Raw genomic sequence first — 27984 nt, 5'->3', positions numbered from 1 at the left:
GGCGCCCGCGCCCGCTGCTGAGGGGCCGCGGCCGGCGGGGGCTGCCAGGTACCGCGGGGCGCGCCCGGAGGGAGGGCCGCGGGTCCCGGGTGGGCTGCGCGGGCAGCGTCGGGCTGGAGGCGCGGGCCCCGGTGTGCCCGGTGCCCACCCCGCCGTGCCTCAGCGAGGGCCTCGGGGCTGTCGCAGCGCCGGGAGCCGGCGGGTCCCGCAGCCCCGGGCTCGGCCCCCGGCCCGGCTGGGGAGGGCTGTGGTGCCGCAAGGAGGGGCGAAGGCGCTGCCGCAGTCCGGGCCGCGCTGTCCGGTGTTTCCCCGCAGGATTTGGGGAGCTCCGGGCGGTTTCGAGTGGGGCGGTGGGACGGGGACGCTCCGCCGGGCTCCGTGGGTTTTTCCGTGGGGTGCGGCGGGGAGGAGGTTCGGACCGATGCCGGCTATCGTGTGTCCCCTCCGACAGCGCCGGGCCCGGGGCAGGGCTGTGTTTGCGGCTCTCAGGTGCCCCAGGTCGGTGCAACTGGTGCTGACTCAGGAGTGCGGAGCTGGAGAACCGGCAGCCAGGCTCCTGTCGGAATAAACGGGAACGCTTTGGGCTTTCGGTTCCCAAAGAGCTGTTTTGATGGAGTGACGGGCTGGTTTGTGTTGGAAGGGACCCTAAAAATCATCAAATTCCAGCCCCTGCCATGGCAGGGACACCTTCCACTGGCCCAGGGTGCTCCAAGCCCCGTCCAGGGATACTTGCAGGGATCCAGGGCAGCCACAGCTGCTCTGGGCATCCCCACCCTCACAGGGAAGGACTTTTTTTTTCCCTGGATCTCTTTAAACTTGCCCTGTGCCTGTTTAAAGTTCTCCTGTTGCTACATTTTAAGAGGATAACATTTGTAGCTCCGGTTGCTGTTGAGGAAAAGCCGGGTAGGAATCTGTCGGGAGAGTGAATGATGCAGAGTGTGTTCAATCTGTCACCCACATGTGTGCAGATGTGCAGCTGTCTACATGAGATAAAACTGAAAAAGCACTTGCTGATTTTAAAGCTGCAAATCTCATTTTTCCAGCTGTTCCTGTATTTGAGATTGCAGTTTCTGGTTTTGCTTTTTTGGTCACTTTGTTTTTACTAGGAATCTGTATGTGAGTATGTTATTTATTGTTTTATTCATGTGTGAGGATGAAAGTTAATATTAGCCTTCTGTAACCTGCTTTATGGGCATAGTTATTCTATTTAAGAGTAATTTATTTAGATAGGTTTAAATTAATTGCCCCCAAAGGAATTATTTCTTTATAGATGAAGCTATAGAGCTCATTAGATGAACTTAATTTTATGGCCTTGTCTAGAGGGTTTTATTATTTTTTTCCTCTTTGGCAATGTTTTTTTGGTATGCCTGGAAACACCTTCTGCAATTGTTAGTCCTGGTGACTCATGTTTAGCAGGCTGCTCTGCTTTATCAATTAATAAACCAGCTGAAATATGAGAATTTCCAAACTATACAAAGCAGAGGTGGATTGCTCTTAACTTGTGCAGTTATTTCTAAATTCCTTAAAATCAGCATTTCTGTTAGTGCTGGATAAGGCACAAGGGAGGGTCAGTAGCACTGAGTTATCTTCTGTTTAAATTACCTGACATGGACACGTTCATTTTATTTGGACTCAGTTCCTCAGATCTTGCTTGCTTTTACTTCTGTGTGCAGTCTGTTAATATTAACTTTGCTTCTGTGGAAGCTGATCCCTCATATTGAACCTCTGTCATGCACCATCAAAGATCCTGTCAGAGGAATGGCAAGTTCTGCCTTAAAGTAGGACTTTACACTTAATATCTTTTTTAGCTAATTACTGGTGCTGGCTGTTACAAAAATATGGTAAAGTATTATTATTTTTTTTTAAAATAAGACACTGCAAGTCCTGAAACCTCTTTGTAAGCATTCCTTGATGGAATTCAGCAGCTGTGCTTTGAAAGGAATGGTGAATGCACAATGCAAGTAATGCCTGAAACTGATGGAGCTCTAATGCCTCTGTGGAAATCTGTTTGGTGTTGTCCTTCTCACCTTAATAAAACACAAATTTATGGAGTCTTAACTGTAGGTATGGCTGTGGGGTATGTGGATATGGGGGAGAAATTGAGAGGCTCTGTTAACTCTGGAAGAGGAGCTTGGATAATACACAGGGTGTTGGAGAGATTTTTCTTCAGGAGAAGTTGTCCTGCTGTCCAGCAAAGGCTGTTGTACTCCAGTGTGCTTTTTATTGGAACTTTTAGGTATAAATCTCTATGGACTTCATATAGTATTTTTGATAACAAGAAACCAGAAGTGCATTGCATTTGAACTTCTCTGGAGCTATTACAGTTTTGTCCTGATTACAAACATCTGACTTTTCTGGCTTCCAGTTTTATTACTCTTAGTAACAAGATGCTGAATCTTAGAAGAGCTCCAAATAAGAATTGCACAGCTTTTTTCTTTTATAAGCAGAAATGCATCTGGTGTGGAGCAATTGCTGTGGGTACTTCACTCTGCATGTTGTAAACAATCTTTATTGTGTACTATGAGAAAACAAGATCACCATATGCTGCTAAGGCTTCACTGAGCTCCCCTGGAAATTGATGAATTCCTCTGGTTTGTCAGCCTCCATCCTCCCCAGATTGCTAAGAGGTGACAAAATTGAAAAAGACACCCTGATGAATTTACTGAACTTTGTGTACCAGATTCCTGCCTGTATTGTTTGGAGCTGGGGTTGGATTACTTCTGAGCGTGTCCTTTCCACCCTGAGGTGCAGCTGTAGCCCTGATACTGTGCCAGAGCCCACTGGTGTTACAGTGAGAATGTTCATTGATAGAAGGGGGTACTTGATTGGTTTTCTATCCTTAAATGCACTTTTGCTGTGCAGAATTCATCTAGAAGAGAGAATATTTGTGATGAAGATGCAATTGCCTTTCTCACAATAAATAACAATACTGAGTCACACCATGTTTTCCTGGTTAAACCAAAAGTTTAAGGGTGATAACATCTGATGAATTCCTTCTAGGGATGCTTCTCATCTTACCTGTGTAAAGGTTCAGTCACATGGAGTGCCAGTGCAGCAGGGCTGAAGATCATCTCTAACAGAATTAGAGTTAGATAATGACTTCTGAACTCTTCATCATTAAATTGAGCAGGGCATGGTGCTGCAGGCTCTGTTCCAGTCCTGTCTGCGATGCAGATTATTGGGAAATGTAGCAGTGGGATACCACTGGAGGGTTTGACACCAGTATGGGTCTGAACTGTGTTTCATTAGTCATACTTGGGTCTATTTAATAGAATTGTTAAATAATGTGCATTGGTACCACACAGCCTTACACTTCATTAATGCTGGACTGGATTTAGAAGTACAGTGGAGTCTGTCAGTTCCTTATGCACTTGGAAGAAAAGGGAGATATTTTCCACTTCAAATTCTTCGAGTGATTTTGTTTCTAAAATAAAACTCGCTTAAGTGCTGCACATATTGTGAGGAAGGGAACTGACTTGTACCTGTGTTGTCCCAGCAGGCCAGAAGAAGAGATCTCTGCGCTGCCTCCGCAGGTGGTTTGTCACCGTGTGACCGTGCCAGGAGGCCGCCATGCAGCAGCCACCGCAGCCTGTCCCCCCGGGGGCGGCTCCTCCTCCTGCGGCCGGCGTGGCTCGCAACATGTACTGGAGGAACAGCCCCCTGGGCAGGCGGGCCAACGCCGCGGCCGCGCCGGTGCCGCCCGTGACAGACCCGTTCGCCTTCGGCCGGCAAACCCCGCAGGGCTCCCCGCTGGATCACCCGCCCAAGGGCAGCGCTCCGGCCGCGTTCCCACCGCATGGACCACACGGCTCCCTGCCGGCTCCCGTGCCTCAGGCAGGGGTAGGCACCAGTAGCTTTCCCAGTGCTCCAGTTCCCTCTCCGTCCCCGGGGTATGTTATAAATAGTGCTGCAGATCCCAACGCTGATGTTGGACTCCGTGGGCCTGCGGCGCCCTTGCATTATAACCCAGGAGCAGCAGTGGAAAATTCTTTCAGTGTGCATCCTGGGGCGGTTTCTGCAGCGAGCAAAGCTGCAGCTAGGCAGGATGTTGGCAGAGATGCAAATGATGCAGCTTCAGCACCCACCACGGCAGCGCTCTTCCCACCACCTCCCCAGCAGCCTGGGCCCCAGTGGAGGCCCGTCCCAGGCAATCTGCAGTCTCCAGTTCGCAATTTTGTGCCCTATCCTGAGCCGTCTCCTCACACTGACGTTCACAACATTTCTCAGCCTTCCGTCAGCGCTTCTCACCCTCCTCCACACACAAATGTCCCACAGGGCCCTGGGCACCAAGGAGTTCCACAAAACATTGTGCAAGCGCCTTTACCCGCTGCTTGTGAGAGGAATGGCAAAAATGGCCCTGCAAACAGCAGCCATCACATGAACAGCATCCAGCCTGGAAATGTGTTTAGGCAGAACACAGACATCACTAACCCTTGGGCAAACCAACCTTACCAGGAACAGTTTTACCCACAGCCACCTTTGCAAGACTCGGGTTTTGTCCTTCCCACAGCTCAGGAAAACAACCCCAAAAACCAGTCTTCAGCTATGTCTGAAACGTCAAATAGATCTGTTCCCACAGATCGAGATCCAGGAACTCTCTCCATGTTCTTCAAAGGGGATGAGGCAGAAAATGAAGAAATACTTTCATCTGAGAAAAAATACGTAACGGAGAAAACAGAGTTTGATGCCTGTCAGCAAAATTCAGCCTCCCTGTATCACCAGCCTGTGCATCCTCAGCAGGTGGCAACCAATATTCTCTCTCAGGCACAGCTGGGTTCAGCTGGTGACATGGTACAGAAAGGAATGGATGCCCAGTACTTCCCTAAACTTGTCAGCCATCAGGAGGCACAGGCTGGGAAGCACTCTCTGTTTGCTGGTGATGACAAGGCACAGATAGGTGACCCAGCTGCTGGGTCCCAGTATGAGAACGTGGAGAACCTGGAGTGCATTCAGAATCAGGAGGTGCTGCCAAGTGAACCCCAGAACATCAACACTTCCTCCCCTGCTGCTGGTCCCGATCCGTACAGGTACGGATCCTTCCCGGGTCAGGTGCTTCCCAAGAATGCTGTGAGCCATGCTGAAGGAGGACCAAACCTGGAGGCTCCTGACTCCTTACCTCACCCTGGCCGGCCAGACAGCGTCTCTTCCACCTACAGCAGCATCAGCCACAGGAGCAGCTCCAGCTCTGCACGGCCCCCGGAGCACGTCGGTACATTTATCCAGCAGGAAATTGGGAAGCCTGATGAGGAATCCTCTGCCAGCTTCTTCAAACAGATTGACTCCTCTCCTCTGGGAGGTGATTCAGGTGAGCTAAACCTCAGCAAGAACTACCATGGCAATCTATCCCAGCCTCCCACTCCAAGTCCTCCTAAGCCTACAGGAGTGTTTCAGACAAGTGCAAATAGTTCTTTTGAACCTGTGAGGTCCCATGGAGTTGGTATAAAACCTGCAGAGATTGACCAAGCAAAGATGGTGGTTGAATTAAGAGAGAACCACTCAAACCAAAAGAATATCAAGAAGAACACAGCAGTGCCTGCTGCATCTCCTGGCAATCTTGAACAGCCACCAGATAATCTGGAAACAATTTACATGCCTCAGGTACACCCAGGCACTGGGGAGGCTGGAAACACGCTGCACTCTGGACCTGTTGTGGAAAATATACAATCAGTATCTGAGAGACGCTCCTCAACCAGAGCTCAGGGAGCAGTTAAGAAGTGTGATAGCCCAGCAACAACTTTATGGGCTCACAATGAGTTACCGAATTTTGGGGGAAATGTTCTCCTAGCTCCTGCTGCCCCTGCAGTGTATGTACCTGCCAAACAGACTGTGGAAGTCATCCAGCCACCAGAAGAAGGCCTGGCTAATCAGCAGCCATGTAAACCAGGAACTATTGCTGTGCAGCACTCCCAGGATGGAAATATAGCTTTTGAAAATCTTGAGAATCCTCCCAAAATGGGAGAGGAGGAAGCACTTCAGTCTCAGGCAAGTTCTGGTTATGCAAGTTTATTGTCTTCTCCACCTACAGAGTCTTTGCAAAATCAGCCTATCCTGATTGCTCAGCCTAATCAAAGCTATAACTTGGCTCAGCCAATTAATTTTTCTATTTCTCTATCTAATCAGCTAAGCAGCAATGAAAACAATCAGCCAGTGAAGGACTCTGGAGTTGGGGACAAGCCTGCAATGGGTCCCCAAAGTTCACATGCTGGTGGGGAAAACATGCCGCTACCTGTGATGCAAGTTGGATCTCTCCTAGTTAATGCACTTCCAAATGCTAATCTGTTAAAACATAATTTATTGCAAAGTCCTGTTAATTCCTCTGATGCTGCTTCTAATCAGCCTGCAAACTTGCTTATGAAAACTCCTCTTAATTTGAGTCCAGAAGGGCAAAAGAATGTTAATGTGGAAGGCCTTGTTCCTGAATTTGCTAGCAAGCCAGGGTCTAACTCATCTGTTTCTCCTGGGACAAATCTTCCCAGTGGAAGTGCAAGTGGCCTGGTCCCCCCTGTTAATTCCATAACCCAGGCTAATAATTCTGCAAATCAATCAAGTAGCAAAGAAGCTGCTGGAGTGCTGGACTACACAGTGCCACGGACGTTGGAGAAAAGCAGCACAAGTAATTCTGTCCAGGTGCACAATCAGTCACCCTCTGGTGCTCCAGCCCAACAGGCAGCTGGTGCTGCTCAGGTGCGTCCCGAGGTGCCTGACAAACAACATTTCTACCAACAGGTGACAAAAGATGTGCAGCACCAGGCTGCAGCAGACCGAGCTGCACAGCCACAAATGCAAGCAGCTCAAATGCAGCCACCAACATCTGGGCAGTCCTCAGTTCCTGCAGACCCCCAGATCTCCACAGGGGCCAAGGCCATGCAGCAGGGGGACAGCCAGGTGCTGGGTAACCGTCCCCAGCCTGGGGGACCCCAAGAGGGAGGTTCAGCCCAGCCAAGGTACGACCAGACGAGTCCCGGGAAGCAGCCGGTGTCGGAACAGCCTCCAGGTGCTCCAGCTGCCGCTGCCCCTCCTGCCAGCACTGCTCAGGCAGTGCCACCCAACGGGCAGCAAGATCTGCAGCGTCCACCCCCTCCTCAGACCCCTCAGGAGGCCTTTGGTCCACCCCAGAACCCTTACTACTACTACAGACATCCTTACGATGCTTACCAGGCTCCATATCCACCACCATACCCTCCTGCAGACCCCAGGACAGCAGCTCACCTTTATTACATGGTAAGTTTCTATTTTTCCCTTTTTCCCCCCCTTCATATGTATTATTCATTTTCATTTCTGAGTTATGAATTTAAGCAGTTGTGTCACAAACAACGTTCAGCAGAGCATTCACGTTAAGTGTTTAAGTGTAAGGGAAAGTCCAGACTGCAGTAACAAAACTGACACTGCAAAGATTATGGAAACTTAAGTGGTTGCTGATACCAATTCCGGTTGGCACAGATGTCAGCTCATAGCAATTTGTTTGGAAAAAGTTGGCAGTCCAGGTGCTCAAACTTGGTTCCTATGTGCTGCCTGAATTATTGATGGTTTAGTAGAAAGGTTGAAATGCCTTTAGCCCAGACATAATGAGGTTTTTTGCCTTAAGTTTAGGATATTAATAACTTGACTATAACTCCTGCCACAAAAAGTAATAAAAGTTAAGCTGTAGTTTATTAACCTCCATCTCTTCAGGTGTCACTGCAGTGGTGCGAATGGTGATGGTTTTTTGGTTTGAACTGTTAATTTTGGAGGTGCTCAGCCTTTCCCCTTGCCTGTGCTCTTGCAGGACAGCTGTGGCTCACTGCAGTGGTGTGAATGGTGATGTATTTTGGTTTGAACTGTTCATTTTGGGGGTGCTCAGCCTTTCCCTTGCCTGTGCTCTTGCAGGAGGACAGCTACGGGCAGTACGACCCCCGGTACCGGCACTACGAGGGCAGCGCTGCCTACATGGAGCCCGGCAGTTACCGCTACCCCGAGCCCGAGCGGCCCAGCTCCAGGGCCAGCCACTGCTCTGACAGACCTGCCTCCAGGTGGGTGATCCTCGGCTGAGACAAGATTTGGGTACCCCAAAGCAGGGAGGGTGGTGGTGCCTGTTGAAGTTTTACAGCATAAACCACAGGGAGGAATTCAAAACCTCTTTGTGTGCTGCCTCAGGGATGGACGGTGTCAAATGCCATGTCTGGGAAGGATGCAATTCCCCAGCCTTTCCTCTTGCTTGTTCCTTTTATTCAGTTCTTTGGGGGTTGTTGGTGTTTCTGCCAGGCAGGAAGTCACTGTGATAGCCTCAGTGCTGATGTTTGCTGTGAAAGAGCAGTGCAGGTCATGGAGTTGTTAATCAATACTCATTTATTTTCTGCCTTGCACTTAAGCAGGAGGCCCCTTGGTCTGTTAATGAATGGCAGTTTTGCACATTGGGTGAGATTTGCCTTGCAAGCACCATGGATACACAGTGGTTCAGGTGCTCAGAAGGGAGTGGTGAGTCAGGTGACAGCATCCTGGTGCTGTGTTGGATCCATTTGTGTGGATAAGCTTTCCTCACAAAGCTCCCAGAATGTGGTCTGGGTGGCAGAGGTGCTGTGTGGGCATGTCCCACCCACTCATTTCACTATTAGGGAAACTTAAAAGCCTTGATCTGTCTGATTAATACAAAATAAAGACATTTGAGAGAGGAGAAACAATGTGTTCAGATGCTACTTGAAAATATTAAATAAAAACAGGATTAAATCTCTACTCAAGCAAGAAGCAGCAAATTACCTTGAAGAGATTGCTGCTTTCTGATGATAATTGTGTAAGTTATTTGTATGAACTTCAAATTAATGACAAAATGTTATTTTTGTTACCCGCTTTGCTACAGAGAGAAACTCTTGTCTGGAAATGATTAAACCCTTTGTAATGTTTGTCTGTTGTTGGTAGTTCACTCATGGAGCAGTGATCAAGTTACAAATATCGCATTTTATTTACCATCTCCAGAAGATTATAGATGTATTTTGATCTTGAGGAGAGCAAAACAATGGCTGTAGCTCCATGTGATAACTTTTACCATTTTCTAAAGTGAATTTAAGTGTGCTGTGAGCTCTTGAAATGAGATGATAACCTCTAGTAGCACTTCCTGAGGTGCTGTTTTTAGAAGGGGTTAAAGTTTCTCTACGTGGCAGTGGGCAGATCAAAGCCTGCTCGAAGTGGCTGTGTCAGGGCTGCTGTGAGTGCCAGTGCAGACAGACAGGGACTGTGGTGTGCAGCTGCAGGGCAGCAGAGCTCTGTGTGTGTGTGAAACTGCCCTGAATGTGCAGTGGTGGCACAGCAGCTTTGGAAACTCTGCTTGGAGAAAGGAGTGAGATCTCTCTGGAGAGACTGGTTGGGTGGCTGAGGCTGGTGTGATAAGATCAGAGCTCCTCTGCAGGGTGAGGGCTGTGCTAGCAGGCTTCCCACGCTCCTGCACTCGCTGGGCCACTCTGGAGTTTGCTGTCTGAGTTGTAGGACCAGTTGTAAGGAAAGGTGGAAGTTTCCATCACTCCAAATTGGCATTAAATACCTTCACCTGCTGTGTGTGTGCCCAGGTGTGTTTGTGAGATTCATGCACCTCTGTAGGTACAAACATACATGGATGTATATAATATATACATAATATATATATTTTTATATATAATATATATAATCTATGTACATTATATATATATAATTTATGTAAATTACATATAATGTATATATACGTATATATGTGTGTATATATACGCATATATATAATATATGTACATTTTATATATATATATATAATGTATATATATAATTTATGTCCATTACATAAATTATACATACATGTAGACACTGCATTTTTCATCTAACATTCATCCTCTGGCTTTTTTCAGAAATTCTAAGATAATGTGAAAATGTTGTATAATAAAGGCTCATGATATTCCAAATAAAGGCCACATCTTTATTTTTTCATCAGAAGAAATCGTCTTTTTGTATGCACTGATTCTTACTTTGCTGTGCTGGTTTTAGCCAGGCTTTTGTGCTTGTTTGGACAATCAGCTCTGTAAATGAGTATTTTCTTCATTATGAGCTATATAGTAAAACACTGTTAAATTTGGGGGAGCTATTATTTCTTAATGAATTGTTAAATTGTTGACTTCTCTGTTGAGACAGTTCAAAGGATGCTAATTATAGCAGTAGTTTTTATGAATAATTGTCTGTAAGTAATTAAACTTATCACCAAAGCAGTTTATAAAGCCACTAAATTACTGTATGCTAAGGGCTGACAGCTTTCAATGGCACACAACAATTTAGTGGTATATTGGGCTGTAAAGTCTTAATTTTGTGACTCCTTGGTTTCTTGGAAATGCATTATTTTAACTATGCAACTCTGTCTAATCAATTGGGACATAGAGTTTTTCCTACCTCCTGCTGAATTTAGAAGAGATTAAGGAGGAATAACAACTTTTTTCATACTGGTTTGCTTTCTTGCAGGCAAGGGTATACAGAAGATTATTATGGAAAAGGTGGATGGAGTGATTATTATTCAGGCTATTACCCAAACTCCTATGATTATGGAGGTGAGGTGTCCAAAACAACTCTGATTTTTTTTTTCCCCATAGATTTTCCTCACTCAGGCCTTAAGTTTGCCTTTCCTTTGTGCAAACCCTCTCCATTGTAAGGGTACAGAACAGTTTTGTTCCATGTGGTGCAAGGCTGCCTTTCACTGGGGTGTGTCCTTGGTGTGTGACCTGAAGGCAAACCTGTAAAGTGAATTTCAGGTGGGTGTAGAGTTGACTCATGACTGGATTTTGGTTTTGTCCATCATTATCTAAGTGCTCCCTGAGACATACTGGCGTTGGGAGTCTGGAGGTAATTGTTTGTGTAGTGCCTGGAGGGGTTTGAGCAACATCTGTCCACATCCTGAGATGTTTTGCTTGGCACTCTGCAGACTGATCACAGAGATTCTGTGAATCTCATAACAAATAGTAGGATTGAGGTTTAAAGATGTTAGAAAAGATCTGATGGCAAACACTGACCCCTCAGGAGTAACTAATTCTAACAACCATGTTTCTCTGAAAGGTGTAAAATTGATTTTTTAAACTTTTTTTAAAGTAAAAAGGAGTGGACATATTTATGTAGCTTTAAGTACATTTCTTTGGGTTTGCTCTGTGCTTCAGGACCAAACCAGCTTGTAATTAAAGAGAAATGAGCAGAAAAAGATAATAGTTAAAACCTACCAGTATCTGAACCATTTCTGTTTGTTTTCCAAAGATCCAAGTCGCTGGGAGCGATACCCATACGACCCCAGGTACAGAGACCCGAGGAGTTATGACCAGAGGTACTGGTATGATGCTGAGCACAACCCTTACCAGAAGAGAGAAGCATATCCTTATGGCAGCAGGTTTGTCCAGTCAATCCACGTTCTCCCAGTGCTCTTTCCAGAGCTGGGGCAGCAGATTCTCTGGAGCAGGCTGTTACAATGCAGTGTTACACAGATTTCACAGTGCAGTTGCTAGTGTGTGTGTGTGTTGCTAGTTCTTTCTGTAGCTTTAACATAGGTCATTGAGGGAAACCAGATGAGCTGTCACATCACTCTGAGAGAGGGATTGAAGGTAGCAGGATTTGTTTTTAAACCAGTTTAACATTCTGTGGGTTTTCAGAACACGCTCTGAGTATAATGTTGGTCTTGATCTTGAAAAATCCGGATGAACTCCGTGAAGGAATGTCTGTTTACTGTAACAACAGCCTCGGTGTAGGCAGATTTAAGAGCCCTTCTGGAGTGAGGTCCTGTGGTGTTACATTTTAATTAAATGGTATTCTCTGTCTCACCCCTCCAAAATGTAGGGTTATTCCAAGCCTGTGATACTGCAGGGGAGGATTGTGGATCTGTAATCCCACTGGCTCAAGTCTTACTCTGCGCCCACTTTGAATCTCCCTGTTAGGCTGTGCCGGGGATCCCAAACCTCTCTTGGCCCTTCTCTCCCTAGGCTCTCCCTCTCTGCCCCTTCTCCCTCAGAAACCAAGCAAACACCTAATAGAGATCTGAAATGTCATCATGTTGAGATATTTGATGGTGCTGGGAGATGAGTTAGGGCGTCGTGATGATTTTCAGGATTTGGTGGTTTTTACGAAGGTTGAGGGCCATTGGTTGTTTCTGTATGTGGATATGAGGATGGTCCCACTTGGGGTGGGAACCCCAATAACCCCTCATCTAATCAGCACCCCCAGAATCTGTATGGAGTCTCCTTGCCTGCCTGCTGCTGCCAGTGAGCACACAGCTTAGGGGCGCCCTGGGGATCCCCCAAACAAACTGCACCAAGGTCCAGTGTGACCGTGTTCACAGGGGTCTGAGGGTGAGGGAAGAGATGAGGATCTGACTCCGTGTTTCAGAAGGCTGATTTATTATTTTATGATATATATTACATTAAAACTATACTAAAAGAATAGAAGAAAGGGTTTCATCAGAAGGCTGGCTAAGAGTAGAAAAAGAAAGAATGATAACAAAGGCTTGTGAGCTGGCTCAGACAGAGAATCTGGGCCAGCTGACTGTGATTGGCCATTAATTAGAAACAACCACATGAGACCAATCACAGATGCACCTGTTGCATTCCACAGCAGCAGATAATCATTGTTTACATTTGGTTCCTGAGACCTCCCAGCTTCTCAGGAGGAAAAACCCTAAGGAAAGGATTTTCATGAAAGATGCCTGTGACAGTCCAGCTTTCCTCCCTGAGCCCCGCGGGTGTCTGAGCTCACTCCTGCTGTGTGTGTGCCCCCCTGAGCTCACTCCTGCTGTGTGTGTGCCCTCCTGAGCTCACTCCTGCTGTGTGTGTGCCCTCCTGAGCTCACTCCTGTGTGTGTGCCCCCCTGAGCTCACTCCTGCTGTGTGTGTGCCCTCCTGAGCTCACTCCTGCTGTGTGTGTGCCCTCCTGAGCTCACTCCTGTGTGTGTGCCCCCCTGAGCTCACTCCTGCTGTGTGTGTGCCCCCCTGAGCTCACTCCTGTGTGTGTGTGCCCTCCTGAGCTCACTCCTGTGTGTGTGCCCCCCTGAGCTCACTCCTGTGTGTGTGTGCCCTCCTGAGCTCACCCCTGCTGTGTGTGTGCCCCCCTGAGCTCACTCCTGTGTGTGTGCCCTCCTGAGCTCACCCCTGCTGTGTGTGTGCCCTCCTGAGCTCACTCCTGTGTGTGTGCCCCCCTGAGCTCACTCCTGCTGTGTGTGTGCCCCCCTGAGCTCACTCCTGTGTGTGTGTGCCCTCCTGAGCTCACTCCTGTGTGTGTGCCCTCCTGAGCTCACTCCTGTGTGTGTGTGCCCCCCTGAGCTCACTCCTGTGTGTGTGTGCCCTCCTGAGCTCACTCCTGCTGTGTGTGTGCCCCCCTGAGCTCACTCCTGTGTGTGTGTGCCCTCCTGAGCTCACTCCTGTGTGTGTGTGCCCTCCTGAGCTCACTCCTGCTGTGTGTGTGCCCTCCTGAGCTCACTCCTGTGTGTGTGCCCCCCTGAGCTCACTCCTGTGTGTGTGCCCCCCTGAGCTCACTCCTGTGTGTGTGCCCTCAGGAACGAGCGATACGAGGATAACTGGAGGTACGACCCCCGTTTCACCGGGAGCTTTGACGACGAGGCGGAGCCGGCGCGGGATCCCTACGGGGACGAGTTTGAGCGGCGCAGCGTGCACAGCGAGCACTCGGGCCACAGCCTGCGCAGCTCCCGCAGCGTGCACAGCCACCACAGCAGCTTCAGCTCCCGCTCCCAGCAGGTGAGCCCCAGCTGCACGCACAGCCTGACACCTGCTCTGCTGGCCCTCGAAAAGGCAGGGTTTATTCCAAGCCTGTGATGCTGCAGGAGAGGATCGTGGATCTGTAATCCCATTGGCCCAAGCCTCATTCCACGTCCAATTTGAGTCTCTTTGTTAAGCTGTGCTGGGGAGACCAAACCTCTCTTGGTCCTTGTCTCCCTAGGCTATCCCTCTCTCCCCCTTCTCCCTCAGAAACCAAGCAAACACTTAATAGAGTTCCAAAAATCCAAAATTTCATAATATTGAGATACTTGATGGTGCAGGGAGATCGATTAGGGTGTCGTTGGTGATTTTCAGGATTTGATGGTTTTCACGAAGGTTGAGGGCCGTTGGTTGTTTCTGTATGTGGATATGAGGATGATGAGGATGCCAAATAAACCCTCATCTAATCAGCACCCCCAGAATCCATGTGGAGTCTCCTTGCCTGCCTGCTGCTACCAGTGAACACACAGGGCTTAGCACAGGGAATGAAATTTTTTTTTAAAAAAACTTTCATAAGCTAAGGCTGTTTTGTGATATACTTTTGACCTTAATGCTCTTGTAAGGAGAACTTTAAGAAAAATCAGCACTCAGCTCTGCAAGTTGCCGTACACAGAGAAATGGAAAATTTCCTCTACTTGAATCCATTTGCTGTTTGTGAGAACATTGCCTTCCCTCTGCTTGGCTGTAGTGTGCCTGGCTTTGAGTCATGTCATTTTTCTCATCACAAGCTTGGCTGTGTTACTGAACTTAGTTAAAGGACTAACTCTGTATTTGTATGATGTTATTTTGCCTTTAAAAGCAAAAACCAACTCTGTATTTGTATGATGTTATTTTGCCTTTAAAAGCAAAAACCAAAGCTAACTGATTACTCATCCACTTAGACCACAAATACAGATATGTGAAAAGCTCAGAAAATATTTGGCTAATTTTTGAGGTATAATTTTTGCTCATGTAATGCATCATTTTACCTATAGTTGCTTCATTGTGTTTCTTGGAAGTTTAGGTACTTTTCCAGTCCAAAGTCCAATTCAGTAATGTTTGAAGCAGTATTGGAAATCATTTAGGCATTAATCTTTAGGCACCTGCTGTCATTTGACATTTGTTGGGCTTTTTCAGTTGGGATTTTCTGTCTGTTACAGCAGAGGTGAACATTCATTCTGACCCACAGTTGTTGGTAACAGAACTGCTGCTATATCTTATCTTTTGACACAAGCACATAGAAATTCTGTTGTGAGAAAACTGAACATGCTTGGATGTGAACAGATCAAATGATGGTAAAAACACTGGGGGAGAAGACAAAATGATTAATTCCCACAGAAGGGTCTCACAGGGGGGGCTTTCTGCAAGGCTGTGAGTGCAGTGCTGCTTGCTGAGTGTAACCCCAGCTAACCTGGCTGCTGTGCCCTGCCTAGAGCCAGCTGTACAGGAGCAATCACGATCTCACTGCCTACGACCCCCCTGCGCAGGCAGTGCACGCAGATTATCCCTACGGAGGCTATGAGCCCAGCTTTGATGGACAGCAGCCCTTCCCAGACTATGGCTACCCTGCTGAAACAGCCTGGTCAGCTGTGGAACAAGGTATGGACACGCTGGGGAATGAGGGAAAGCATTGTGCTGTAGATACAAAACATTTTCTCTGGAAAAGCTTTGCCAAGGTGGTGATGTCAGTTTAGCATCTTTGTTACGTTTGTACAGAGATGGCAGGAATGTGTCTGATACTATCAAAACCCCTGCACTGAAAAAAAAAACCAATTGGATTTTAAAGTTCTGGAGTTTAGTATTGCAAATCTTCAGGTTTGGGACTTTGGGATTATAAAGGAACTGATTGTTTCTTACAAAGTTCAGCCAAATTCAGTAACAGGGTGTTTTTGACTAACACCACAGCATTATTGAATTGGGTAAATGCATCAGCAAGTTTGCTTAGCTGCAGGGCAGGTTACCTGTTCTTATTTTATCTTTTCTCCCCATTTCAGCACCTTTAAGGCCCTCAACACCTGAGAAATTTTCAGTGCCTCATATCTGTGCCAGGTTTGGGCCTGGGGGCTTCTTAATAAAAGCACTGCCAAACCTGCCTTCTGAGGGTCAGCCAGCTCTGGTTGAAATCCACAGCATGGAGGTAAAGTTTAGAAGGAAAAATGGGAAGTAATGGAATAAAGGTCTTTCTTTTGGAAGGGAAATGGGGAACTTGAATTTATGACTTCCTGATTTCTCTTTTTTTATGTCAGTGCATGTATCTTTATCTGTTTGGGCTGTAGTCATAAGTAAAACAGTAAATTTAAAAGTTCCTTTCCTCTGACAGATGACTTAGTCATGATGAGATCATCCAGCTCTTTATAATTTTGTTCAGGAAGATGTACAGAGTAATTGCATGTAAAGTAGATTTCATAATTTATCATCCTTATGCAGGTTGTGACAAAGTCACCCTTTAAATTTTGCTTAAGAGGCTTGATTACAGATTGGTCATGTTCAGCTCTGGGGGTTTTATCAGTAAAAAGCCAAATTTAGTTACAAGAATTTCTTATGGATGATATTTGTGTTTCAGACTATGTTACAACATTCTCCAGAGCAAGAAGAGATGAGAGCCTTTCCTGGTCCCCTTGCTAAGTATGTTCCTACAGTTTTCAGAAATAATTTTCATACTTTCAGAAATTACTTCTTCATTGCAAATTACAGGATTTAAACTGACTTAAAATATTTGTGGCTTTTCACCTACTTAAATAATACATGAGCTTTAAATTTATTCCTCAGAGTAATTACAGATAATGACCTGAGTGTTTACATTTGTCTCATTAAAAACTTTTTTCTTCTTTTTATTTTTTTCAGGGATGAGACCCATAAAGTGGATGTTATTAATTTTGCACAAAGTAAAGCTGCACAGTGCTTTAAGAATGAAAATTTAATTGACAAAGAATCTGCAAGTCTTCTTTGGGACTTCATTGTACTGCTGTGCAGGCAGAATGGGGTATGTCTCACTGCTGGAGGTTTTATTTATCCTTGAGTGTTTTGTACACAAATAGTTTTTGTGCAAAGGTCAGGAATTTGTGTTCTAGTCATTGTTCTTGGAATATGGCACAGACTGAAGGAATGTGTAAACTGGGCGCTCACCCTCAGAGGTGCTGATATTCACATATTGCTGTTGAAGTGCAAATAAAATGTAGGCAGTGTTGAAAAATAACAGATTTTTCAATTTTTGTTTCCTCTCCACACACACAGACTGTTGTGGGAACAGACCTGGCTGAACTTCTGCTCCGAGATCACAAAACAGTGTGGCTTCCTGGCAAGTCCCCTAATGAGGCAAATTTGATTGATTTCAATAATGAGGCTTTGGAACAAGTGGAAGAGGAATCTGGTGAAGCCCAGCTCTCATTTCTCACTGATAATCTTGTAACCATGGTTGACAGTTTTGAGAAGGAGACTGAGAGATTCAGGGAGCTGCTGCTTTATGGCCGTAAGAAGGTGAGTGCCTGTGCTGCTACTTATTTTTGTAGTGCATGCAATATTTTGTGACTCTGATACAGAAGTTTATACCCTACAGCTCATAATCTAAAGCAAAATTATAGTGTGTTAGCTTTTATCTAAACATATTTTGATTTGATCACAAATCACTGCTGTAAAACTGGTTTTTGTGTGTAATATGTGAAGCTATTCCCAGGAAACTAATTTGTGTGTTTGTTAGGATGCTTTGGAGTCTGCCATGAAGCATGGCTTGTGGGGTCATGCTCTGCTCCTTGCCAGCAAAATGGACAGCAGGACACATGCAAGAGTGATGACCAGGTACTGGGTTCCTTTATTATTGAAATTTGGCTGCCTGTTCTGCTAATGAGGTGGAGAATTCAAAATCATGGGTTATCCATAGTAGGTCATGCAAGATTTATGCTTTAATTTTACCTGTGTATTTTTGTTAATTATTACTTTTTATTCTGGGGACTCCTGGCTATAAGTTTAGACCTGAGAAGTTGTTCTCTGCTACCTGATCCATTTAAGGAGTATTTGAGCAATGTCATCTGTGACCTTGCTTGGGAAAAAACTGCAAAAACTTAACTGTCAATTTAGTTAATATTTTACTGGTAATATTTTACTTTTGAACATCACCCACTGGGTAATTTCCTCTTCAGTGTAGTATTTTCACACAGCACTTCCTTCTCTTGAGCTAGGTTAGATTAATTGCCACTGAGAGCTGAAGTGCATTTTAACTGCTTACCCCACATCTGTGTTTTGTTTTTCTCTGCAATGTCTCTGTAGGTTTGCCAACAGTCTCCCAATTAATGACCCTCTGCAGACTGTTTACCAGCTCATGTCTGGGAGGATGCCAGCTGCATCCACGGTAAGATTCACTGGGGGCTGCAGGGAGGAGTGGAGTTCACAACAGAAATCCTTCCCAGAATGTCAGAGAAGTTGTTCTGGTCCTTTTTAGGTTGAAACACTTTACCATGCAGAGCTCCAATCACTGATTTGAATAAATTCTTCTAATTTTAGTGCTGTGGAGATGAGAAATGGGGAGACTGGCGGCCTCATCTAGCAATGGTGTTATCCAACTTGACCAATAACGTGGACTTGGAATCCAGGACCATTGCAACCATGGGAGACACTCTTGGTAACTCTTGGGGAAATGAAGGGTGGTGACTGAAGGAAAAGCTTTGATTGCTCAGCCTATTTTTTTGAAAACAGGCAATTTCTTTATAAAATATAAAGTGGAGCAGTTCTGTATGAGCTTGTCTCTATTGTGAAGGCATTTGAATGCAGAGCCAAACAATACAGGACACTGAATGTGCCCCTAAAATATCCTGAGCTCTCTCCTTTGTTTCTCTACAGCTTCTAAAGGCCTGCTGGATGCTGCTCATTTTTGTTACCTTATGGCCCAAGTTGGGTTTGGAGTTTACACAAGGAAGACAACAAAGCTTGTCCTGATTGGATCAAATCACAGGTTTGACTTTCTTTTTAAACACAGTTTTCTCAATGCAAAAATGAAAGTTTGAAAGACTGAATTGCACTGTTCCCCTTATCCTCACTAGCTGGTTTTGAGATAACTGTTTGGTGTCCTGTCTTGTAGAATGTGTTTGATATTTTGTGTCTGACAGTGACAGTTCTGTGTTTCTCAGCTCAAATAATATTTTTCTTCTCCTGTTTGAAACAGTTTACCATTTTTAAAGTTTGCCACCAATGAAGCCATTCAAAGAACAGAAGCCTATGAGTATGCACAGTCACTGGGAAGTCAGCCTGGCTGCTTGCCCAATTTCCAGGTGAGGAGCTGTTCCTGTTTTGGTTTGGTTTCTGTTTTGGCAGATGTCATGCTTTTGATCTCTCAAGTGCTGTAGTCAGTGGGGCAAATATTTTCTCTGTGATAACATGAAATGTTCATGGATAGCAATGCCATATAGCTGTTTTCCTGTAGTCATTTCATTTTCATTTTTTCATCTCTACATCCTGCACTTCTGAATTTTAACTTTATAAATTTTAATTCTGTATTCCAGAAGAAAAATCCAGCAGAATTTGCTGGCACTAGCTGTAGGTAAATAGACAACTTCCGCTGGATGCATTAGGTGGAGGAGATGAATTGAATGCTTTTTCCCTTAATTTTGGATGTGATGATGAAATATCTGAGCTTTCAGCTGAAATGTCAGGCTGCCTTTTATTTGTTGCCACCCAGAGTGTTGTGATCACTGATTTTATTTGTGCTGTTGCCTCCCCAGGTTTTCAAGTTCATCTATGCCTGTCGGCTGGCTGAGATGGGCCTTGCTGCCCAGGCTTTCCACTACTGTGAGGTGATTTCCAGAACTGTCCTCAAAGATCCACATTACTATTCCCCTGTGCTGATTGGGCAGCTCATCCAGGTAACATGAGGAAGAATGAAGTGTTTGTGGCTGGATATTGCAGGTGGGAAGCTGTGGCTGGTGAACTCACACTTTGCAATGGTTCCTTTCCTCAGATGTCATCCCAGCTGCGCCTGTTTGACCCTCAGATCAAAGAAAAACCAGAACAGGAATCTTTTATTGAGCCCCCCTGGTTAGTGACTCTTCGACATGTGGATGGACAGATCAAGGTAATGGTGTGTGCTTTTCAGCATGAATTATTCCCTGCAAAGGATTAGTGTAAATCCAGTTTTTAAAATGGTTTTGTTTACACTGCTAATCACAGAAACATGGCAAGTGACCTTATATATTCATATCCTAAATGGCAAATGTTATGGTGTAAACCAAGTGAATTTACCACACTTCAGTGCCCTGAGATTCAATACAGAATAATTAAAATTATGAGAGACAGGCTTTTTTTAATACCATAATGCAAGGAGAACTGCAGGACTCATTAGGTTGCAGTAATCAGGGGATCTGCTTGCCATAAAAATATCTCGTGTGTGGATTGGTGTTGCTAGATTATAACAGTGGAGATAATGATTGTCTATTTAAAGAGATGTGTTAGAAATTGGAACCCAGAGCTAATTAACTGTGTCTCAATTTAAAAACAAATAAACCCTTCAGATTATTGGTTGATCTTGGCTTATAAATGGTTGACAACTCATTTTTCTTTGAACACTAAAATACCATTTTCACACCTAAGATTTCCTTTGCTCTGTGTTCCCTTGCTTATGAAGAATGTCTGGTAGAGATGAGTTAATAATATCTTGTTTTTTCCTGCAGGAGGGTGCAATAGCCTATAACACAGACAGATCCACCCCCCCTCCCTATGAGTGCAGCACTCCCAGCTCTGAGCTGGACCGTGCCAGTCAGTGTGAGGGGGGAGGAGGCCGTGACGTGGGGCCAGGTGCTGAAAATCCCCTGCTGGCATCCTTGTTACCCAATATGGCTCAACAGATGCAGAGCGTGCAGCTGATGCCTTCAGGTTGGTGTTTCATGTCCTTTATGACAGAGAGAAAACAAAGGGTTTGGGTTTCTGATACAAGAAACCACTTAAGGGGTTGGTTGGAGCAGGGAGATTTCACTTCTGCATTGTATCATTCATAGGGTAAAAGGTTCACACTGGAATTTCTGCTTCATTTTAATTCTGTTTTGTTTTTTTTTGTTTTCATGCTGCAGTACCTCAGGCTGTCCTTGATGGCTCAGCTGCCATGATTCCTCCTGGTGACCAGGGAAGTGTCCCCTTCTACCCAGTGGCTCCTCAGCCTCTTGGCCCAGGGCCTGGCTTTGCACCTCAAGGATTTTCAAATCCATATGGAACTGAACCATCCTGGGGGACAGCACTACCCCCAGGAGGGCCACCACAAGAAATAGAACCACAGCCAGAAGAGCAGACAAACTTGGAAACAGGTCTGAGATCTTAATAAACAGCTTTCCTTCCTTAGAAAGGGAATGAAGTGTTTCAGGGAATAATTCAAAATATCTCAGTATTTAAAAAAATAGTGATGTTTTGGGTAATGAAATTTAAAAACACCATGTAATGGTACAGAAACATCTGTAGAAATTTGTAGTATTCATTCTGCTTTGTTGGCCTACTTTAAAAGAGAGCTCAGACTCAGCAGATCATGATTTAGACCTTTGCAGATAATCCCTGAGTGCAGTGAGATTGGCAGTTCTGGTTCCAAGGGATATCAGGGATTTCTGCCTCTGGACATGAGTTTCTAGGACCCTGATAAGTTTTAACTCTGTGACAGCAGAGCCTGACACATGTGGAGAGAAGGAAACTTAAGTTTGGTTAGAGTTTGAGATGTGAGGAACCTTTAACTGCTCCATCCTCATGGTTGAATCCCTCAGCCTGCTCTGGCCTGTGTTTAGAGCAAACACAAACCCAAATAGGAGAAGAAAAAAAATCACAGCAATTGCAGCTCTCATTCTTTAAAAGTCCAGGTTCTCCCTAGAAGAAAACTCATAACTGGTAAAAACTTTTGCCTTAAAACTGTTGTGAGGCTTGGGGGCTTTGGTGTTTATTTTGGTTATTTTGTTGGTGTGTCCCTGCTAACATAATCTAATTTTTTTTTAAGGAATGCAGAGAATTGCCCCAGAGTCTCCTTCACAAAACTCCTTCCCTGAGCAGAGAGAGGATGATTTCTATGGCAGGATGGCCAACATGGTATTGTTATTTCACACATTTCTTCAGCTGCATTACAGCACAATGCAAACATGAGGATTTGGGGGTTCTGTATTGCTCTTCAGCAAGACTTGAAGCTTGGTTTTTAGTAGTCCCCAAAGAACCAGATTAAATGTCTTTGTGTGGAAAATCTTGATAAAAATTTAATGCTGTGTCAGATATTTATCTGCTTGTTTATTATGCATTGATGTCCTGGCTTTATATCCAACCAGGCAGCAGGACCAAGATCCATCTTAAGGTTTATTTTGTATCATCTTTTAGATCTGTTGTGTTTATGGATTTTTCAGAGAAGGGTTGTTTTTAGCAGGGTGGGATGTGATCCATCACTGCAGCAGTGACAACTTTTGCTTTCCTGTGTTTTTGTCACCCAGGGCTATGGGCGAAGGTCCCGCACAACCTCAGAGTCCTCTGCTCATTCTGTGGGACGAGAGAGATCCAACTCTGCAGCCAAGCAACCCTCTCCTCCCCCCTCTGCTCCTGCAGGGAAAGACACTAAAAAAGAAACAAAAAAGGAGGCAGCACCCAGAAAGGTGAACTTTCTTAGAAAGGTCCCTACAGCTGGAGGAGATTTGTTAGTAAATGTGGTAACTCCTGGTTCACTGTAGTTAAGAAGTCCTGACTAAATTATTTCTACTTATTAGTTGCAACTCTGGGCTCAGAGTTGAAGTCCCTGACAGAAAATGTGTTGTTGCATGAAAGTTTGTTTTAACTTGCCTGTAAAGTGAGACAAGAATTAACTGAGAGGGAGAGAATTAACTGAGATTTGATTTGTTTTTAGACTGGTGGAACCTGGTTTCGCTGGCTGATGGGAAAAGGAAAGAATGAGGCTCACCTGCCAGATGACAAGAATAAATCAGTAAGCCCCTAAGAATCACAAAAACCTTTATATACTTGAATTTGTTCCTAATGTTCTCCTGGATGACAGATGAGCATTGTTTTGATGAGTAACAGATGATTGTAAAACTTTGAAGATGATTCTTATTCTAAGACCAGCTTAAAAAAAAAAAGTTGCAGTTATTTTAGACTTTGTTAGCAGCTTGCTTTGAGCTCTTTGTTTTTGACTGTGATTTTCTTTTAGATTGTTTGGGATGAGCAGAAACAACGTTGGGTTAATCTGGATGAACCAGAAGAGGAGGTAAAAATCTGAGTTCTCATTATTTCTCCAAGTGGAAAAGAAAAATCTGTACTTGGCACACAATTTTTTTTAGTCTATGACTGTCTCTTAAGAGCTGCATTTTACTGAATTTGGATTAAAATGTGCTACATCAGACAATGATGTGATTGGATTTTTTTTTGTCTCCTTGCAGAGTAAACCTCCTCCACCCCCTCCAACAGGATTTCCTAAAGCTGCTCAGGCTGCTCCCCCTGGGCCTGGAGGCCCACCTGGTGCCTCTGTCAACGTGTTCTCCAGGAGAGCAGGTAACAGCCAGCACTGATATTTGAGGACTTTCTCCTGCATAAAACATGAAGGCAGAGGTTCTGACTTTCCCTGAGTTGTTTGGGAACATTGGCAGCTCACTGGAGCTGTGGCTATTGCTGGCTTTGCTCGTGCCCAGCCCCTGCACTGCTGTCACAGTACCATGGCTTGGGTGTTACTGTTTGTACCCCTGGGGTGTTATTTCCTGATCCTGAAGGATGCTTTAACCAGCCAGCTGTTCAAAGTAGACACAGGCATAACAAACACAAGGGTTCTTTTCTGTTTTTCTGTTTTTAGCTGGAAGCAGAGCCCGTTATGTGGATGTCCTGAATCCAGGAGGAACCAAGGCAAGTGGGGCTGTTCCTGCACCATCAGACCTGTTTGCCCCCCTGGCACCCATGCCCATTCCTGCCAACGTCTTTGTTCCAAACTCAGGTGTGTGCATAGGATTGTGGGGAGGTTTTATGGCTATTTATGGGTTGTGTTTGGCTAAATCCCATTTTCTCTGTAGTTCCAGGGGAATCCCAGCCCATGGAGGGGAGTGGAGCAGCAGAGCACACAGCAGCTGCAAACCAAACCAACACAGAGCCTGCTGCAGCTGTGGAACCAGAGGTGGGTTCCAAGGGATGTCTTGTAGGCAGAACCCAAAGTTCTGGTTCAAACCCCTCAGGATTCTGAGCAGCAGTTTGACAGCCACAGTCCATAAAGCATGATGTTTGTGGGGTTTGTGGTTTAACGTTTTACTTGAAGAGCAGAAGAGAAATACAAGTGAAAATGGAGGTGGGAGGTTGCATTTCCTAATTTAACAGGGCTGCAGCTTCTATGGGTGCAGGAAGGGGACTGAGGACATGGGAAGAGCCTTACACTGCAGGTTACAAATCCCTGATGTGCTGGAACATTGTTCTGCCCCTGTGGGATCTCTAAGGGAAATGTGGAATAGCCTCACAGTAATGATGATAAACAGAAGTGCCTTGTTTTCCTTCAGTACTTAAACCCTGCAGCCCTTCCTCCTGGATCTGGACTTCCTGTTCCTAACCCTGATGGCTCCCAATCAGGCGAGGTAAGGCTTGATGCAATTTAATTAATGACTTTTTACAGTTAATTGTAATGGTCTTACAATGGGCCATTTAAAACAACCAGTAACTGATTCAGTTGGTGATAAGTAGGCAAGATGTGATATGGCTGTGTCCAGAATTGTACAGAAAAGACCTCTAAGCCCATATGAGAAGTTCAGCCTCCATGCCCTACATTCTGTGGTCTCCTTTTCCTATAGAAGTACTTTTAAAAGCCTTTTTCAGGGTAAAATGTCAGTAGCAGTTGAAGGATCTCTTCTTGCCTCCATGCATGCATATAATGTCACTAATATTAAATGCAAGACAAGGAGAGCAAGTGCTGTGTGCCAGGCAGAGTAACATGACCTTTGTTCCTACTAAATGTTTTCTATACCTACATAATTTTGTGCTTTAAGGAGTCCTTTTGATTTAAACTAACTTCTGGCTTTACGTTTGTTTTTGTTTTTTGTTTTTTTAACTTGAAGTTGGTTTAACCTTTGGCAGTGAGACTTTGACAATGAAATAAAACAACTGAAAGCTTGGGGCAGTGACATGCATGACGACTTTTTTTATTTGTGTTTTTTTGTATTTGTGTGTTCTTGCTGTTTTGTAGCTTTCGCGCTCTAGTTCAATGAGTTCATTATCACGTGAAGTAAGCCAGCATTTTAATCAGGTACATGTGGCTGGCCATTCTCATTTATGTTAACTTATTTACTTTCCCCTCTCCCCTCTTTATTTTGCATTTGCTCAAATACTAATGCTACTTTTAGTCATTTCCCCCTCATTTCACAGAGTTGTCATTAAAAGTAGATCATGATGTAGTGTTCCTTTTCACACTCAAACAGGGTCTTTAGTTTTGTGTATTTATGGGAGTGCATGTAATCCAGGCATGCTTTTTATTTATGTTCCTAAGAGATTCACATAATTTCATCATCTTATTTCTGGGATACTAAAGAAATCAGTTGATTTTAAACAAAAAAAAAACCAAACATCCTCCAACAAAACCAAACCAACCTCCTAAAAAGTCTCAATACAAGCAAAACTTGGTCATTCTGCTGCTGCCAGTCTCAAATTGGTAAAAAACCACTTGTAAAAGTCCCTGTAGGAATTAAAGGAATGCTTCATCTCTGCTGGAAGTTCCAGAGCTGTGGGGTCACCACAAAGGGGTGACACAAACCTTTCTGATATTTCTTAATAAAGCAAAACCTGACATAGAATGTTTCTTTCGGGGCAAGTCCTGAGGTGTGTACTAACAAAGGCAGGAGGTACTAATTGAGTGGAGTTGCACTTGGTGTCTTGTGTTGGTTTTGCATGCTTTGGACCTGCAGAGCTATTTGCAGTTGATGCATGTGCCACTGTTTGGCCAATTCCTACATTAAGCCAGCCCTGTTGTAGATCTGGATGCAAACCGTGCCAGCACTCTGGGGTTGTTCAATAGGCTGCGCTCTCCATGTTGTTGGCATTATTCCTGTGAATATTTGCTCTGTATAACTTAGCAGACCACATTTGAGAGGCACTGGAGTTCCTCTCAGCCCTTGTCTAATTTCAGTGTTTTCTCTTCCCAGCCTGCTGCTGTTCCACCCTCGGGGGCACCTTCAGCAGGGGCGGTACCGTTCTACAACCCCTCTCAATTTGCACAAGTGAGTGAAGGCCTCGTCTTTCCTTTTCCTTATCCTTCTTATCCAACATTTCCCAGAGAAGCTGTGGCTGCTCCTGGATCCCTGGAAGGGTCCAAGGCCAGGCTGGGCAGGGTTTGGAGCAGTCTGGGACAGCAAAAGATGTCCCTGCCCATGGCAGGGGGTAGAATGTGATGGGCTTTAAAGTCCCTTCTAACCCAACCATTCTGATTCTATGTTTTAAACAAAACATGATTTGTGCTTTATCAGCTTAATCTGGGTTGTTGCACACAGAATGTTAAATGTGCACAAAGATCAGTCTGGCACCAGTTCAATTTAACAAGTTCCCATTCCAAACTTTATTCCAGATTTCTTGAATTTTTGTCTGCAGCATGACCCTTTTACAGAACATTTTGTTTATCGCTGTTCTTCTTTCAGTCTCCTGCAGCCACTGGAAGTTCAAGACTGGGAAGAATTGGACAGAGGAAGTATCCAACATTGAAGTAGAATACAATGGCTTTGTATTTGGAGTCCTTACTCACATTCTGAGTATGCACAGAACTCTTCAGCCTTATGGCACGTGCTATCAGCTGCAGTTAACAGGACAGAAATCTGATGATGGGTGATCTTTTTCATGCTTGCACCTCATCTACGCAAACCATTACCAAACATGAAATATATGTAACTTTTCCTTTTCAAAACCTGGCTAGAAATAGCTTTGCTGTGATAAAGAATAGGCACAAGAGAGGAAATAGTTGCTGTCTGTTACAAAACCTGTTTGTAAATTGCATAGGCAATTTATTCCTTAAATTTATTTTAAACCTTACTAGCGTGACCTTCCGAGACATAGTTTCAGGGATTCCTTAATTTCTGAAGGATGCTTCCCTCCCAGCAGGGGTAAAAAACAAACATGTCCACATTGTAAGATAACACTGTGGCCTTAAGAGGACCATGCACAATCAGCCAGAGTGTGGAACCATAGGGGTTCCCCTGGGAGAGGCTCCCCCAGGAGCTGCCTCCTGCTGCTTTGGCTTTTGGGAGGAGGGAGGGGGCCGCAGCTCATCCAAATAAATCGACTTCTATTGAATGAAAACTGTGACTGTAATCTAATCCTGATTTGATTTGGATCTTTCCTAGTCTGTATGTAGTTTGTGGTTTAGACTACCTGTAAAGCCAAGTGTATAGTGGGAAGGAGCTCTGTATCATAGCCAACGCTGTTCTCTTGACGAGTGAGTGTTTGTTTAAGTGCAATACGGTTACTTTGCTTTCTCTCAAACTGCTGGCACTCTGCAGCTGGGGGGTAACAGCTTGAAAGTTGTTTATTTTTTCCTTTTGGGAGTGCCAGAATCAGTGTAATAATCCGTTCTTGAATCTCCCTTACTAAAATAACCAAGGTCTTAAATAGCTAACTGCTAAATTTCATACTAAAAGTAGATGGATTAGACCTCTACAGATGGACTTCAAAATCTTTAGGTTTAATATAGGAAATCTTGAAAACCATGGTATGCAGCATTTATATTCACTGAAGAATCTGAATTATCTGCAAAGAGAGAAATAAACTTTAAATATTTATTAAATCATTAGGCCATATTTTATTTAGAACTTGCCACCAAACTATTTGATTTTACTTGAATTTCTGCCCGGAGTAGAAGTAATACGAATGTGAAATTGCCAGTATTTGTCCCCAGTTGTTTTTTGTTTTTGTTTTTTCTTTTTCTTTTCCTGAATAACACCACTTTTCTAAGATTGTGCTAGCCTTATCTATGTCTCAAAAAGTTTGTATGCAACCCAAGTAAAACACTATTTGGGAGGATTAGAAACCTTTGTGTGCTGGTCCATTCTCAATTCCCACCATGGACAGCAGCAGTCAGTGTGGTTTACTTTTCTATAATTGAAACCTAATCAGACACTTGGCTTTCCTCTAGTCCAGCCAGGCTGCTGATTATTTTCTCCTTTCAGTAGAGACTGCCAAACAACTTCATTCAAGGAGGCTCCCCCTGAGCTGGGAGCAGCTGTCTTTCCTAAGTGTAAGATTTGACACTGTAAATTCTTAAATAAAATATTTTGCGCTCTGGAGCACTTTCACATTTCACTTTCTTCTTGTGGTTATTGCTTTAATGAGGTGGGTGAAGG

At 44.7% G+C, this 27984-nt stretch overlaps 1 protein-coding gene across 3 annotated transcripts; it reads left to right on the top strand.

Annotated features, from left to right (window-relative positions):
* On the top strand, positions 1-27922 carry SEC16A (SEC16 homolog A, endoplasmic reticulum export factor). 3 transcript variants are annotated; one of them, XM_054284433.1, is made up of 31 exons: positions 1-48; positions 3497-7221; positions 7867-8009; positions 10447-10532; positions 11227-11356; positions 13507-13705; positions 15139-15304; positions 15700-15842; positions 16269-16330; positions 16550-16688; positions 16940-17182; positions 17403-17500; positions 17969-18050; positions 18203-18320; positions 18539-18650; positions 18861-18966; positions 19417-19557; positions 19653-19766; positions 20362-20563; positions 20758-20988; positions 21660-21748; positions 22138-22296; positions 22545-22622; positions 22845-22901; positions 23074-23185; positions 23481-23618; positions 23695-23795; positions 24169-24243; positions 24849-24908; positions 25801-25875; positions 26290-27922. In XM_054284433.1, exons 2-31 carry the CDS (start codon positions 3571-3573, stop codon positions 26356-26358), a joined length of 7179 nt encoding a protein of 2392 aa, XP_054140408.1. In that variant the 5' UTR covers positions 1-48; positions 3497-3570; the 3' UTR covers positions 26359-27922. The 3 variants fall into 3 exon arrangements, with proteins under 3 accessions (XP_054140408.1, XP_054140410.1, XP_054140409.1); XM_054284434.1 differs by having other exon boundaries at positions 20-48; positions 3500-7221; XM_054284435.1 differs by lacking the exon at positions 24849-24908.
* The last annotated feature ends 62 nt before the right edge of the window (positions 27923-27984 follow it).

This window comes from Melozone crissalis, unplaced genomic scaffold (genome assembly GCF_028551555.1).
Source record: "Melozone crissalis strain CALT ecotype California unplaced genomic scaffold, PUWL_Pcris_2 ptg000041l_1, whole genome shotgun sequence".
NCBI lineage: Eukaryota > Metazoa > Chordata > Aves > Passeriformes > Passerellidae > Melozone > Melozone crissalis.
This window is presented reverse-complemented; position numbering and strand designations above follow the sequence as displayed.